Source organism: Malaclemys terrapin, chromosome 6 (assembly GCF_027887155.1).
Source record: "Malaclemys terrapin pileata isolate rMalTer1 chromosome 6, rMalTer1.hap1, whole genome shotgun sequence".
NCBI classification, from domain to species: domain Eukaryota; kingdom Metazoa; phylum Chordata; order Testudines; family Emydidae; genus Malaclemys; species Malaclemys terrapin.
Window position 1 is genome coordinate 40,684,850 of NC_071510.1, and position 15,046 is coordinate 40,699,895.

General features: G+C 45.2%; 1 protein-coding gene across 1 annotated transcript; it reads left to right on the plus strand.

The window, feature by feature from the left end:
- The first annotated feature begins 1,568 nt into the window (after positions 1–1,568).
- On the plus strand, positions 1,569–14,616 carry DMRT3 (doublesex and mab-3 related transcription factor 3). The gene is made up of 2 exons (XM_054032480.1): positions 1,569–2,128; positions 12,884–14,616. Exons 1-2 carry the CDS (start codon positions 1,729–1,731, stop codon positions 13,846–13,848), a joined length of 1,365 nt encoding a protein of 454 aa, XP_053888455.1. The 5' UTR covers positions 1,569–1,728; the 3' UTR covers positions 13,849–14,616.
- The last annotated feature ends 430 nt before the right edge of the window (positions 14,617–15,046 follow it).

The window sequence follows — 15,046 nt, forward strand, 5'->3', positions numbered from 1 at the left end:
TGATCAAATGCAGCTTTCTTGTAAACTAAAGTTGGTCAGCAACAGATTAATTTTAAAATGGGATGTGGTCCCTGAAACCCACCCTATAATAAAATATGAATCAACCCACCCTGAAATTGGATAAATAATTCGGAGTAAAGTCTTTTAAAAATGGAATATGTAACAGAATGAAACACCATTTTTTTCTGTTCACATACATCACACTTTTAGTCCCCCAGGCAAAATATTTTTAGACCTTAATTATCAATATATGTTTAAAGTGTGCTAATTAGGCAATTCATTTAAAACAGCAGTTCCAGTCTAATAATTTCCTATTTATTTTTATTTATTTATTTCTTGGAATAAAGTATGAAAACTTTGAAATGTTGCATCCAGTCCTTTACACGGTGAAATTAATTTAATGTCCAAGCAGAAGGTTATATGTACAGTAAGAAAACAAGTTACAAATGAAATGTTGATGCACTCCTCTAATAAATATCTGTGGTGAGTTTGTCCTCTCCACAAACTGTATTCACTTTCTTTCGCGCAATGTAATAATTAAACTTTGTTTTTAACTTCTCGCTGCCATCTGAGAAATATATTTGTTAAGTGATATAGGTGAAATATCACTGTGTTTGGAAGTTTTAAAAAGGATTACTATTATGCATCAAACAAATTCATTAAGAGGCTGCACGAGTTTGATCTGAATCGTTTTTCCTGTCTACAGGGACGGTTTACATACAAGTAGCCATCTTGAGGAGGAACATCAAAAAGCAAGAATAGAAGCACGATGCAGCCCGTGACTAAATAATAAGTGTAGGCTTAGATTTTTGAATGACGTGATCTGAGCTCGGTAGTTTAAGAGCCGTGGGGAGGAGGGGGGAGATGGGTGAAGCATGGGAGCTTTCAAGATGTTCATTTTTAATGCAACTTCTCTTTACCTTAGTCCTCTGAAACTTAGATGAATGAGTTCAGCAAATACCTTTTAAAAGCCTCAACAGCTCTGCCCAGCCCTGAGGGGCAGAGATAATTGTATTGAGGAAACTATTATGAATTATTATTATTAATTATTTATTTTTGGTGGGAGGGAGCCTGCTTGGCTGCGCCTTCATCTCTGAAGTGTGTATATCGAGGTGTTGAATGAGGTTCCTAGCTCTGGGGTCCTGGGAGCCTCTGATCCCCCTGACTGAACTTGAGAAACTTCCCCAAGAAACCAAATCCAGTCATTGCCTTCCTCATCTCCTCCCTCCACGGAGGTGGGCTGGGCGCTCACAGGTCCCCAGCTGAACCTCCAACCTACTCACCATTCTCCTGCCCAGGGAGGGAGAAACACCAGCGCCCTGCCCCTTTCTGGAGGGAGTTGGCTTGGCGGTGGGCGAGACCATTTGCCCCCGACTCGAGAGGGAACCCCTTGTCCCCCATTCCCCAGCCCTTAGCAGCTGCCTAGGAGGCTGGGCGCGCCCCCTCCCCCAGTGGCGCCGGGCTGCAGGGAAGGTGAAGGGCAGGGAGCGGAGCGAGGAGAGGGGGCGCGGAGGGGAGGCTCCCGCACTAGGCAGAGCGCTCTCCGCCGGGTCCCTGCAGTAGCAGCCGGAGCCGGGGAACCAGCCTGCAGCAGCCGCGGAGGGAGCAGCAGCAGCTGGATGCAGCCCAGAGGATTGTGCCCGTAGCGCCCAGCGGGATTTAGCCAGGGAAGAGCCACCGCCCCCTTCCCCGCTCTGCCCCCAGCCCGGCTGGGCTCCTGCGCGGGGCATGAACGGCTACGGCTCCCCGTACCTGTACATGGGCGGCCCGGTGTCCCAGCCGCCCCGGGCCCCCCTGCAGCGCACCCCGAAGTGCGCCCGCTGCCGCAACCACGGCGTGCTGTCCTGGCTGAAGGGCCACAAGCGCTACTGCCGCTTCAAGGACTGCACCTGCGAGAAGTGCATCCTGATCATCGAGCGCCAGCGGGTCATGGCCGCGCAGGTGGCGCTGCGCCGGCAGCAGGCCAACGAGAGCCTGGAGAGCCTCCTCCCGGACTCCCTGCGCGCCCTGCCCGGGCCCCCGCCGCCCGCCGCCGGCGGGGACTGCGCCCCGCAGAGACCCTCCGCCGCCGCCCTGCGCTGGGCCTCCGAGCAGCCCGCAGCCCTGCAGCCGCAGCTCCCCAAAGCAGGTAAGCGCCGGGGCATGGGGCGGCACCGCCACCTGGGGGCTCCTCAGCGCCCGCAGGCATCAGGTGGGCGTGAGGGGGCCCGGCTCCAATAGGCGAGGGGCGTTGGAATCCCCTAGGTGCCTGGGCACGGGGCAGGGGGCTCCGGATCCCACAGGTCCCTTAAAGCAGAGGAGGATCCCGAGGAGGGACGGGCCAGGCTCGCTAAAAGGCAGCGGGCAGGGAGAGCTCCCCATAGCAGGTGGGAGGGGGCCCAGGGGCAGGCGGGCTGCGGGTTCCCCAGCGCTGTGCCTCGCTCCGAGCAGGAGGCCGCATGTGGTCCAGAGCCGGCAGCTGCAGGTCTCTGCAGACAGCTGAAGGGACTGTCCTCGCTCTGGGGAGTTCGGGCCGGTGGAGCGGGTGTTAGTACATTGCTGTGAGTCCCTCCGGAGCCCGATTCTGACCTCACAGCCGCGCCATTGGCTCTCAGGGAATTATTTCTGCTTCTAGGCAGTGTCCGGGTGTGTGTGTGTCAGATTCCGGGCTTGGGTGTTTGGGGAAGTGGGCACTGGCCAGCTGCTGGCTTTCAGGAGAGATGAGCTGGCTTTTTTGGGCGAGGTGGCGTCTTAAGAAATAGGATCGATTGTCAGGACTTGTATTATTAAACCACACTGACAAGGATTGGTCTGACTGGTCCGGGACTCTGTACCCGAACCTGAACCAGGGCCACTGAAACGTGATTGGAAGGAAATAGAATTCAACCTGCAACTAAACCACAGCTACTTACTAGGCACGGGCAATGTATGGAATCAGACTGAGCGGGTAGAAACCCGCCCGCCCCACCCCACCGCATTCACAATGCATGTCCCTGGCCTCAGCATTCGCCAGAGCGCAGAGCGGTGTCGTTTCACTGCAGAATCTCAGGCTGGTCTTTTCTCACCGGAAACCTCACTTCAGGCCCCATCCTTCACTTGGCGTTATCTCAGCCAGGTCCCAATGGAAGACTGCCCGAGTAAGGACTGGGCACAAATTGACAGCATGGGTCTGCAGCATACCTTTACACTTGCAAACCGTGCTTAGTCACGTGAGTGGTCCTTTTGAGATCGGCGGGATGTATAGCAATGTGAATGAAGACCATTTACTAGTAAGAGATCGCAGGATGGGGCTCCTGAGTAAGGGGCTCCCATATTACGGTGATGAGAGCCAGTGCAAACCCCTCCGATAGCTAGTAAGGACCTCAGGGGTTGCTCCAGAATTACAGCCCAGAGATGTTAAGGACAGGTAGCACTTGGGATGTCACAGAAGCGGTACAGAGTCCTAATGCGCCAGGTCTGAGCTTGCAAAGGGTAAGGGCTGCTGTATAATTCCTGTTAGAGTCCCAGTATATAGCGCCTGCCTTTCGCCTTTGCAAGGCAGGCGGCAATAACTCATTTCATTAGGTGGATCTTTAAAAAACCCCTATGTTTTTTAGACTCTGCCCTATTTTTGTGTTATGGTGGCGAAAAGAGTTTACGTAGAACAACGTGTCTCTTTCCCACTCCGATGGGCACCTTTGGAGGCCGGAATACACTTTACATTTAAATCTCAGGCTTCACATTAAACCGCTGCGTTTGTTGATTTTCATCACCTGGCGCAAAATAATAACCAACTAAAAAGACTGTAATGAGCAGTTTTCGGCCTGAGCTGCTGTGCGGCTGAACTGTGCTGTAGCGAGGAAGGGAGCTTGTGATGTACAGTGTTTCCTATGTGTGCAAAATTAGGAGTTACCCAGTTTGGATACATAGCTGTTAAATGTTTAAACACAATTCTTTTTGAAGTTGATAGCTTTGGTGGGAACCCATTTCTGTGCCTCAGACGTACAGAATAAATAAATGCCGATATATATCCAGGGTTCAGTCACTGAAATTAACTAATGGGCTGTTGGGAAGGGCAAAGAAACGTATTTAGTAAATATTATTAGCAATATAATACTAGTATCAATTGACTAATAGATGTATTGTTGAACAATAAATATCTCGAAACCCATCGGAATTTACACCATATCCCATTATAACTGCAAATCTGAAATTCATCACCTGAAAACTTTGGGACTTGCACTTTTTTTGTTCAGCTAAACCATTTAGGAAGGGGTAACCGTTCCCATTTCCGGGGGCAGAGGCTGCAGAACAATTCCCCAAGCACTATTAAAGCCATAACAATACATAATACAACATTTAATATGCAGCGTCATTAAAAGAATAAGGGACGGAACTGCCGCTTTTGTTTTCTTTTAAGAGCAGCCACTAATAAAGAGTTTGGGACATATCAAGAGGAAAACGAGACAACAGTGGCATCGTGTTTCTATCTATCTATCTATCTTCGAAAAGTCTGTGACTCTGACCCTTTAAAATATTTCTCTGTGCACAAGCTATACATATAACGTTGCTGCTGAGTGAAAATAGCACAGGGGTGATGCGTGAAAAACATTTTTCTGGGGAAAAATACAAACCGAAGCCTTTGTCACTGAGTACTTACTGGGCGAGAGTACACACTTATTAAAACATAAACTTACATGTGTCAAGTATCAGAGGGGTAGCCGTGTTAGTCTGAATCTGTAAAAAGCAACAGAGGGTCCTGTGGCACCTTTAAGACTAACAGAAGTATTGGGAGCATAAGCTTTCGTCTCACTTCTTCAGATGCAAGTCATCTTGCATCTGAAGAAGTGAGGTTCTTACCCACGAAAGCTTAAACTTACAGGTGAAATCAACAGGAGCACAAAATGAACGGGTGTGCTCCAGAGAGTTTTTTTCCAGCGGCTCAAACCAAAATTAGCCCATAAAAGATACAGAACTCTTGTAAACAAACCGTTGTCTACAGAACGTAGATCGGTCACAAATATTTCCCCCTCAATTAATTGTTATTCATGTTTCTAGGGTTTAAGATGGTTTGCTCATCGGGTAGTTTAACTTGAATCAACAATTTTCAATATATCTACAGCATTTTTTTCCCTGGACATTAATAACTAAAAAAACTGGAATCTTCGATGAGAGGGAATTTGAGCCCAAAGGGCTACGAACCCCGAGAAAGAAACTGAGTTGGATTTGCGACGATCTCTCCACAGTAATCTTTCAGCTCTTGAGTGTTTCTGTAAGGACAGACTCAGCCCAGCCCGCTTGCTCTGCGAGCCAAAAATAAAGGTCATTACAAAGGTGGGATACTGAGGTTAGCCGCTCCCCTTCACCCCCCTTATTCCTTCCTTCCCCAGTCAGCATCCCTCCACCTCAACGCGATGTAGGAGGGGCTGGTGGAACAGAAAGCAAAGCGGGAGCTGATCAGCGCTCAACGCCAAATCTTTTCCGTGGTCCTTTCAGAGCGAGGGAACCCACAACCCTGAACTGGCTGTTCCTATGGACTTTTACAGACCCCATCCCCTTTCTAGCTCGGAAAGGAGGAGGGCGGATATTCATGGACCCGAGAGCTGCTCTGCGCGCCCCTTCTCCAGTGGGTTACGGAAGGAGCGCTGGCAGAGTTAAGTCAATTTGGCTGAAATGTTGTCAGGAAAGTTGCTATGGTCTTCCCAGTCTCATTGCACTGTAGCCAGGGCTTGGCATTTTGTCCCCCTTGTCATCGTTCCCAGAGGACAGGAAAGAAATGAAGTTGCTTACAGCAAATCTGTTGGTGGGGCCCTGGCTGGGTGGGATCGTTTCCGCAGAGGAATGAACACTGCATCGTTGTAATCGGAGCTAAAGGAAGGGAACCACCGCCCCCAACAAAATGGGGCAAGATTTAAAAACAATGATAGGTTCGGAGGGAGGAAAGGAATCCATGGGCCCGATCTCGCAGAGCCTTATGATTCCCCTAGTGAAGTCAAAGACTCCGTTTGGGTGAGTAAGGCTAGCGTAGGCTTTGCTGGGCCAGGCGCAGTGCTGGCATTCAGCGCCACGGGTTATTTTATTCTCCTTGCCACTGTGGAACCAGCTGGGCTTTCTCATCCTCCCCAAGGTCTGCTGCAAGGGGCTCCCTTTCCCAAGCACTCTGCTGACGGCTCAGAAAGGAAAGACCCTCCAGGGCAGCTGTGGGGCCAATATCCCCGCGGGACCATCTCCTTTCCTGCGCGCTCCGATGGATTGTCTGATTTACACGAGTTTTATTATTTCTATTCGGGGTTAGTTCTAGTTGTGATCAGCTACCAGTGGCGCTCTGTGGGGCGTTGTGATTTCCCATCTCCACCTGGGGCAGGCCCAGCCAGCGCCTGTCACTGTAAGGATTTGTAATGTGCTCCATCTCGGTAACTCCTCTTAAATCAGACCAGGGACCCGCTCCAGGTCGGAAAGTAAATGCGAGGGGGGAGATAATACAGGATTGGTGTAGATGAGGGCGAAACTGTCCCTGATTTCGGTGGGGGCGGGATCAGAGCCTAATTGTAATACTCGAGAATTTGGGTTAAAACCTCGTTCTTTCAGAGCGTGGCCCATTGATTTCTAAATAGGTAGCTCGCGACCAAAGTTTCACGTAAACAAGCCCGTGTGTGTGTGTGTAGATGCTAGCCCTGCTCACAGCATCTCTCTCGTCACACAGCTACACAGGACCGGATACGCGGCTTGAGCCGCCAGCCCAAGAACTCACTGAATATTAGCTCCAGTAGTGTTACCCTGGAGCCCAGGTCCTTCTTTTCATCTACCATTGGCCCCGCACTTGACTCCCAGCCCCCAAGCTTCTAGGTCCCCTTGTTCGTTCACTCACCCCTGGGCCCCGGCCTGGAATATAGGGACTATTCCCACCCTGAGCGACTGGCTTAGCGCTCTGCAAACCCACCAGTAACCTGCAGAAGCGTTGCCACTTCACCACCACCCCATCGAAGGCTTAAGATCTCTGCCTGCCGTACCCGCATCCCCATCCTGCTAAAGAACAGGACAGGGACTCTTACAAATCCAGGGTAAGAAGGGGTGTCTGTGTGTCGGGAGCTGGAGATGCCAGGAAAATCCCTCCAGAAAGTGCAACAGAAATAAACTCCGCCAGCAGGATATAAATCTGGTGGACAGAAGCGATGTTGAATTGCACACCCAACTTTTCTTTCCCCCTGATATATGAACTTCCCAGTTTAAAAGATTACTGTAATCACAGGAGGACAGTGTAAATCGAATCTGATAGCAATAACTTTTGGAGAAGGTCAGGCTCAAGTGAAATGTTACCAAGCAACAGGCATTTTGTTTGCAAAATACAATCAAAGAGCATTGATGAGAAATTTTTCCCTGCCAGCCAGTCAGCACTTTCTGCTAACAGCTTTACAGGGGAAAAAGGGTAAATCTTAATAAATCAATCTGTCCGGAGCTCTTCCAGCCCCTTCCCTCAACTTCTTCGTGGAAAGGGAGGGAGATTTTGCTTATCTGCACCTCAGCTGCCTCCCTGGATGCAAGACCTTCAGAGAGTTGCTCCTAATGACTCTAATTACTCTCATTTTTAATTAAGGTTGCAATTCACGGAGCTCATTCGGAAGCTGCCAGGTTGCTTTGCGTTCATTGTACATAGACTTCCCTTACAATCAAAGGGAAATAGAAAGCAAGGCTGATATACCTTAAAACAACCGAACACCCATCTGGAGCTTTCCTTTTAAACCGGAATCACCATTCCAGTACTTTTCTTAATTCACAGAATCATAGAAATTGGAAATGGGAAACACCTTTTAGATAATCTCTCCCCTATAAAGTATGGGTCCTAGATACCACAATGAATAGCATACTGGAAAGAGGTAACAGGATTCTTCCCTAGGATATATTAGCCAGTTCGGGGAATAAGACTGTAGTTTTGTTAATTTCTTCCCACTACATTATACCATCTAAATAATTCTCCCTCCTCCTATTCTCACCCTCCGCATAAACACAGGTATCCTCTCCCTGCCCTTCCGTAATGATTAGTGCTTGTAAACAAATACTGTGAAGCCATACTAGGCCTTTAGTTGATTTAAGTGCTAGGTTTTGCTTAAAACTCACAGCCCTTGGGGAAAAAATAATTTAGGAACAATCACTCTCAGCCTCCCCAAGATACACAGGCCTTTAAAAACAGGGGAGGAAGTTTGCAATGTAATGGGCTTCTTCTTCTTCTTCTTCTTCTTATTTTGGTAACTATAAAACAGTTTCACAGGGATCTGTGGTTATTTTCGGTGTCAGGTCATTACAATTACAGAAACCGGGGTAACAGTAGATATGGGTGGGCTCCAGGTAAATTTGGGTTGCAGGTAGATCCTTCTTAATCAGGTACAGTTTAGAACTATTTTCAGGAAGGGCTATCAGTGGGACTGTTAAGGGCAGCTGGGTTTAACCCAAAGGATTAGACATATTTTCAGTGAAGGAATGAACTGGAGAGAATGGCTATCTTTCACTGGTACTTATATGGCCCCATTATCATAGTATCTGAAATCTCACCATTTTTAATGTATTTATGTGTAAGGAAGAGATATACTGTACTAGACATCTCCCTTAGAGCTCACAATCCCTGTGTTCATGTATGTATACATTTATACAGCACATATGTACACACGCTTTCCCCATTGCTCTGTATATGTTCATGTGTATATGTATATTTCGCTATAAAAATGTGTGAGTGAGTGAGAAATGTTATGGAAGTTCTCCATAATTAGTATAAACAAGGAAAGCGATTCTCTCTGGTCACCTCAGGGCAAACAAAAAAGTGTACTGAATGCAAGCAATCTGAAACAGTATATGTTTTATTAAAAACAATACTAAAAGTTGCCTGAAGCCAAGGTTTCTTTCTATAAAATACAGATCACCTTCAGGAGGAGTTAGAGAATATCACAGAAAGATACAGTGGGCTAAGAACAAAGTGTACATTCATTTTTAGTTAAATGTATATTGTAGTAGTTGAAGATTCATCCTATATTTGGGAGAAATACAAAATTAAAGCCCTAGATGTGGTTAGTCTGCATGTTACATTGCTACATTTCATTGTCCAGAATATTTGTATGAATTAGCAATATACCTTTCCAACTCCTTCAATATTTAACAGTTGTTATTCTCTGCCCATTGCAAATACGTAAAAATCTAACCTCAATCATTCCCACAAAAAGAAGGAAATGAACCAACAAAAATTGCCCTTTGCCAAACACCACTTGCATACCATCTATGCATTTGCTAGAGGAACTAGTGCTCAGATAAGTTGCACAAAGTAAACAAATTGCCTTCCAGGCAAGAAATTAGCATGACCTGTCAAATGGTGCAAAGCAGTCACCATCTGACCTGTCTGAAAAACTAGACATTTGTGACATCTACAGGTCATCAGGGATTTTGAATTGGTGCATGCCACATCCAGATCACTTCAACAGGAAAAAGGCTTTTGACTGACAACCATACACAGAAGAATTTTACTATAAGAATAGGATCAACCCTACTATATATAATTTTCTAAATGTTTACTAAGGGTAGGAAAGAAAATCCCTGAGAAGTAGTAACAATGAGGAACAGCTATACCATGATTTCATTTAAATAGTTGTAATCCACCATGGTGACTCTGATACTAGGAGGATTTGGGCAGTCTGGGGAGATACATACCCCTCCTGCATGTAGTGCATGTTTCACCAATCACCAGTCGATACAGGGCTAGGAATAAGGATTTTTATAGGGTATGTGTATTATGAACCTATCCTGATGTCATTGAAGTCAGAGAGTGTGTACATACTTTTAGCTTTTTAATTCAATAGATTTAATGTCTAGAAGCTGAAAACATTTAAGTCAAATTTCATAAAGACAAGTTAGAAAATTTTAAAGTTAATTAATCCCACCCCCAAAACATAAAACCCATAAAGTAATAATTTCACAGGATCAGGGTTGTATTTAACTCATTTGGGAGATGTAATATTAATATATTTTTCCATAAATATTTGCTAGGTTATGGTGCCCAGTATTAAATGTAAGATACATAGCAGTAAATACATTTTGGAAACTACGAATACCTCTGAAATACACTTACTTGCATGCAATTTACATGATCAAATTGGTCACTACAGCACAGTAAATTTACATGAAAAAACCCCACCATACTATCTTCCTCAAGTGTCTGTGTACCAGAAATAACCACGCAGGGGCAAGAGCTGCTGTAACTTATCTTCCAAGCTCTGTCCTTCAGTCCTTCCACATGTAAAGTTCCCATTGACGTTACACTTGAATGGAACACAATGGAAGCTACACTTGAAGAATGCAGGATCAGGTCCTTAAAGTTGGTGCACTGCAGCAGTTGGGTGTCTGCAGAGGCTGGAGGTGGGTAGCATATGGAGTACCAAAGTTCTCCCTTAATAATGTCTGGCCTACACACAATTACCTCGTATACACACACGCATATCAATTTTAAAATGTTTATATCATTTTAGCTTGTGTGTGGGTAAATTTCATGTTTCCCTGTCCCTGTTTTCTTTTGCTGCTAAGGCAGAAATGACACACACGGAGCACATAGGAAGTTCACATGCATTGTTTTCTGCTTGATACAACAGCATGTGAAATTATAACTTCTGTTCAAAGCCTAATTGTGTATCAGACGTGGCCATCTGGTGCATAAACTGGTAGGTCCTGAGCTTGACATTGCAAAACAGATGTTAAAAAGCAAACTTTAAAGGTAATCAAACTTTTCTTAATATTTTTCATATACACTGGATTTCCAGTAAGAGGGAGTTAAGGGGGATGAAATCTCCACAAGGATTTCTGCCTTGCTGAATTCCTCTGCAATTATTCCATCCAGGAGATGGGGTTTGCTCTCCTGAAGAATGAACCATGCATATCCCAGGAGTTCTGCAGGAGGCCAGGACCATTCCCATATAATCTCTGTTCTGGTTCTGGAGCCCCAATATCTCTCCTTCCAATCAAATTCACTACCAGGGCCTACCCCACGCTCCCAAGGCAACCTGCAAAGGAAGGCTCCCTACTCAGCAGATGTGTGTATGTGTGACAAAACAGTAATACAGCCCCAGCTCTGGGGATTTTCTCAAGACCTGGGAAAGGGGGATGTCACAAAGGTCACTAAGCCCTTGTTCTGTGTGGGAGCAGATCTCAGAGGCTGAGCTGGCCAATAATAATACATTTAATCAGCACCATGATAAAATGAACACTCCTCTATCTGGATGATCACTAGGAAAGATTCCATGCAGTGGGCAGACAGGGCACTCCAGATTGTCTGTCTGCAAGCCTATCTGGAGTAATTTACAGTTTTGAATGAGTGGTTACTAGCATGATTTCCAGCCCCAAAGCTCCTTGCTTGCTCCAGGCTGCTTCCTTGCACTAGTAAGGTTAATAAATGAGTAGGCCTCATTTTAGTGCAGTTTTGCAACTAAATGTTTGAAGGCTTTGTTCAGTGTTTATTTAAAAAACAACAACAATAATTAGGGCCAGATTCTGCCAGCCTCATCCTTAGCATCAACAACATACTCCATGCTGAGCTCCAGTAAAATCACTGGAGCGCCTCAGGGTGTAGGGTACTACTCTGCATGAGTCAGGCAAACGGAATCGGTCCTTAGTGAAATAACAGTGAATATCTCCCAGCAAAATATATTGTCACCTTTCTCTTTAAAAAATGCCAATGAAGCAACTCTCCTGGCTTAGTTTGTTTATTTCTACCAAGGAGTCACATTGAAAAGGGTTCCAAAATCTTTCCACGCTCTGGGCAAGTTTTTCAAAAGTGACCGGTGATTTTAGGAATCTCCATTTTTGGGTGCCCAGCCTGAGCCACCTGAAAGGGGCCTGATTTTCAGAGGTGCTCAGCATTTCTGAGCATTCAGAAGCATTCAGCCTTTAAGGCATCCCAAATTGGACATGCAAAAAGTGAGCTACCCAAAATCACTAGTCACTTTGGAAAAATCTTGGCCTCCTTCTCTGTAATGTACTGTACTAACTACTATATAATAGATTATAATCTAACTGATATTCAGAGAACTAGAGCTTCATGAACCTAAGGGGCAAATCCTACTCCCTTCCCTTTTCCACAGACGTACTGGGAATAATATAGTCTTCTGCACAAGGTAAGAGTGTAGGTGTAAGAGAGATGAGACAGGAGGCTATCTCCCCAGCATGCCACTGAGCTGTGCTCTATAGATTGGGGGGAACTATGTGGCTCAGAGTGGGGAGGGGGGGTGGCTTGTGCAGGAGCAGAGGAAAAGTGTGCTGGCGATGAGGGCTTCTTCAGCCTTGAGGCAGTAGTACTTGTGGATGGCTTCACTAATGCTGTTTGGCCTTGTGGAGATTATTCTTGTGCCCCAGAACTCTTCAGCGCACAGTCCATTCACTAAGAGCATGATGTGGTCCTAAGAGAATACTGATTTAAAAGAGTGAAAATGCCTTTGGGGAAGGCTGGCATTCAGCTGATGTACTGGTGTCTTGCGACTGGGAATCCCAGCTAGGAATGGCAAATCTAGCACTCAGCAGGGTTAGCAGAAATGGAGTTAACCAAACCCATTTCCTTTCTATATAATGTAGAAAGACAAAGATATTTACAAGGGGGTATCAAATGCATAGTGCATATCCCCTCAAGTCAGCTAGTCCTCATTAGAGAGCACCATGCTGGCTTGAGCATTGGTAAAATATCATTTAGCATGACAAAGAGAGAGGGGTTGGGTACAGGTTATTAATGTAAGCACAATGGAAATAGGATCTCCACTTCATTCAACCTTTTATTGTAATCTCAGGAAATTCTTTCCTTCAGGAAATTCTTGCTTCATTCATGTTAAAAAATGTATAATTCAATGTACGAAAAAAGTTTTTGGACTCTGTGAAAGGCTTAACCCAACTGCCTTCTACTTTACAGACATGACTGAGGAACGGTTGGGTGACGCAAGTGGAACAGATAATGCTGAGACCTACAGTGACAAAGACACAGACCAAAGGAGTTCCCCTGATGTGACAAAAGCCAAAAGCTGCTTCACTCCCGAGAGCCCTGAAATAGTGTCAGTGGATGAAGGTGGTTATGCAGCCCAGAAACATGGTGGCAGCACAGAGAGCAGACCAGATAGTCCCAAGTACCATGCAGAACAGAATCATCTCCTGATAGAAGGTCCATCGGGGACAGTTTCTCTGCCTTTCAGTTTGAAGGCCAACAGGCCTCCTCTTGAAGTGTTAAAAAAAATCTTCCCCAACCAAAAGCCAACTGTGCTTGAATTAATCTTGAAAGGCTGTGGGGGTGATCTGGTGAGTGCTGTTGAGGTCCTTTTGTCCAGCCGATCTTCAGTAACTGGTGGGGACAGAACTTCTGCAGAATCAGACAGTCTTGTTTTGCCTTCCAATGGGCACATTTTTGAACATACACTGAGTTCATATCCCATTTCCTCTTCTAAGTGGTCTGTAGGATCAGCCTTTAGAGTTCCAGACACATTGAGATTCTCCACTGATTCTAGTAGTGTTGTGCCAAATCCTTTGGCTGTACCTTTACAGCACCCTTTCCCACAGCCACCACGATACCCACTGATGTTGAGGAACACTTTGGCGAGAAATCAGTCCAGTCCTTTTCTACCTAATGATGTCACCTTATGGAACACCATGACACTGCAGCAGCAATACCAGCTGAGGTCCCAGTATGTCAGCCCATTCTCTAGTAATTCAACCAGTGTATTCCGAAGTTCACCTGTCCTTCCTACTCGCTCATCAGAAGATCCCAGGATCTCAATCCCTGATGATGGATGTCCAATTGTGTCTAAACAACCTATTTATACAGAAGATGACTATGATGAAAGATCTGATTCTTCAGACTCTAGAATACTCAATACATCATCTTAGAATGACACTTTGACATGCGATAAGTAAGTGATATTTGCAATTCAGCTGAACTACGGGGCAACAAGAGGAGGGACACATTCTCTATGAAACCCTTGCAATTATATAAAAAAGTGACTTTGCTTGGTACTGTACATTAGCAATAAAGATATAACTTATTAAATTTCTTGCACTTCACTGGAAAATGCCAAATAGCTATACTCTATGGCTTTAGTGCTGAATGTTTATTACAAAGGAAGATTCTAATGCTAAGAATAATTATGGGAAAGCTGGGACTGTGGAAGATTTATAATAGAACCTAAAACTGAAGGTCTGCCTTGCCCCTTAACTCAGACAACCGGGAATGTTAAAATAGAATACTTGAATGCTGTTTTATAAGAGAGGACTCCTCAGGACATAAGAAATCAAAAGAACGTAGTTCAATTGCAAATGGACTAAGCAGGGACCTTATATTCTTATTCCAATAATCATCCTTGCATTTAACAAAAACAAAAACAACCCCCTGCCCCCAAAAACAAATCAAAATGACTTACTGCACACGAGACTAGAGTGAACTGCTTCTGTGCTGTTTAAGCTTGGACACTTTTTAGAGACAAATAATATTAAGAGTTATTCTTTTCACATGGCTAGATCGAAACATGTGTAATGTCAATGTAAAACCAATTACAGCTGTGAATTGCATGAAATGTATTGTGAAATAAACACAGGATTAAAAATTGTCAGGTTAATGTAGCATGCTAAGGACTCTAGACAAATAAACTAAGAAGATGATCTTGGTTTATGTCATTTATATTTGGGCAAAGAACATTTCTAAAGTGAGGGCCAGAGCCTCAGCTGGTGTAAATATGCCTAGCTTCCTTGTCTTCAATGCAGCTAGGCTAATTTGCACCATTTGAAGATCTGGCCACAAACCTGAAGCCAGTGAATGAACATGACTAATGGTCAAACGGTGCCCAAATGCTATGGAGTAGTTATAAGCAGCATGACAATTTGTTTTTGTCCTCACAGTACAAATGCTGTCATCAGTTAAGCTAAGGTATCTTGGAGAAATGTGTTTGCAGAATCTGAGGAGGTTGGCTGAGTAAAGCAGAATTTGCTATACTAGGAGTGAGCAGAAAACAGGATGTTTCTTCATAGCTCCTTTTCCTTGTAGGCTACAGCAGCATAAAGGAGAGAGGCTGCAAATTATGTGGTGTTAGAA

What these genes read in the sequence shown, in the direction of transcription:
- DMRT3 (XM_054032480.1), top strand. Translation starts at nt 1,729, where the DNA reads ATGAACGGCTACGGCTCCCCGTACCTGTACATGGGCGGCCCGGTGTCC. An exon ending in GCCGCAGCTCCCCAAAGCAG is followed by an intron (nt 2,129 to 12,883) that starts GTAAGCGCCGGG and finishes TCTACTTTACAG; the next exon opens with ACATGACTGAGGAACGGTTG.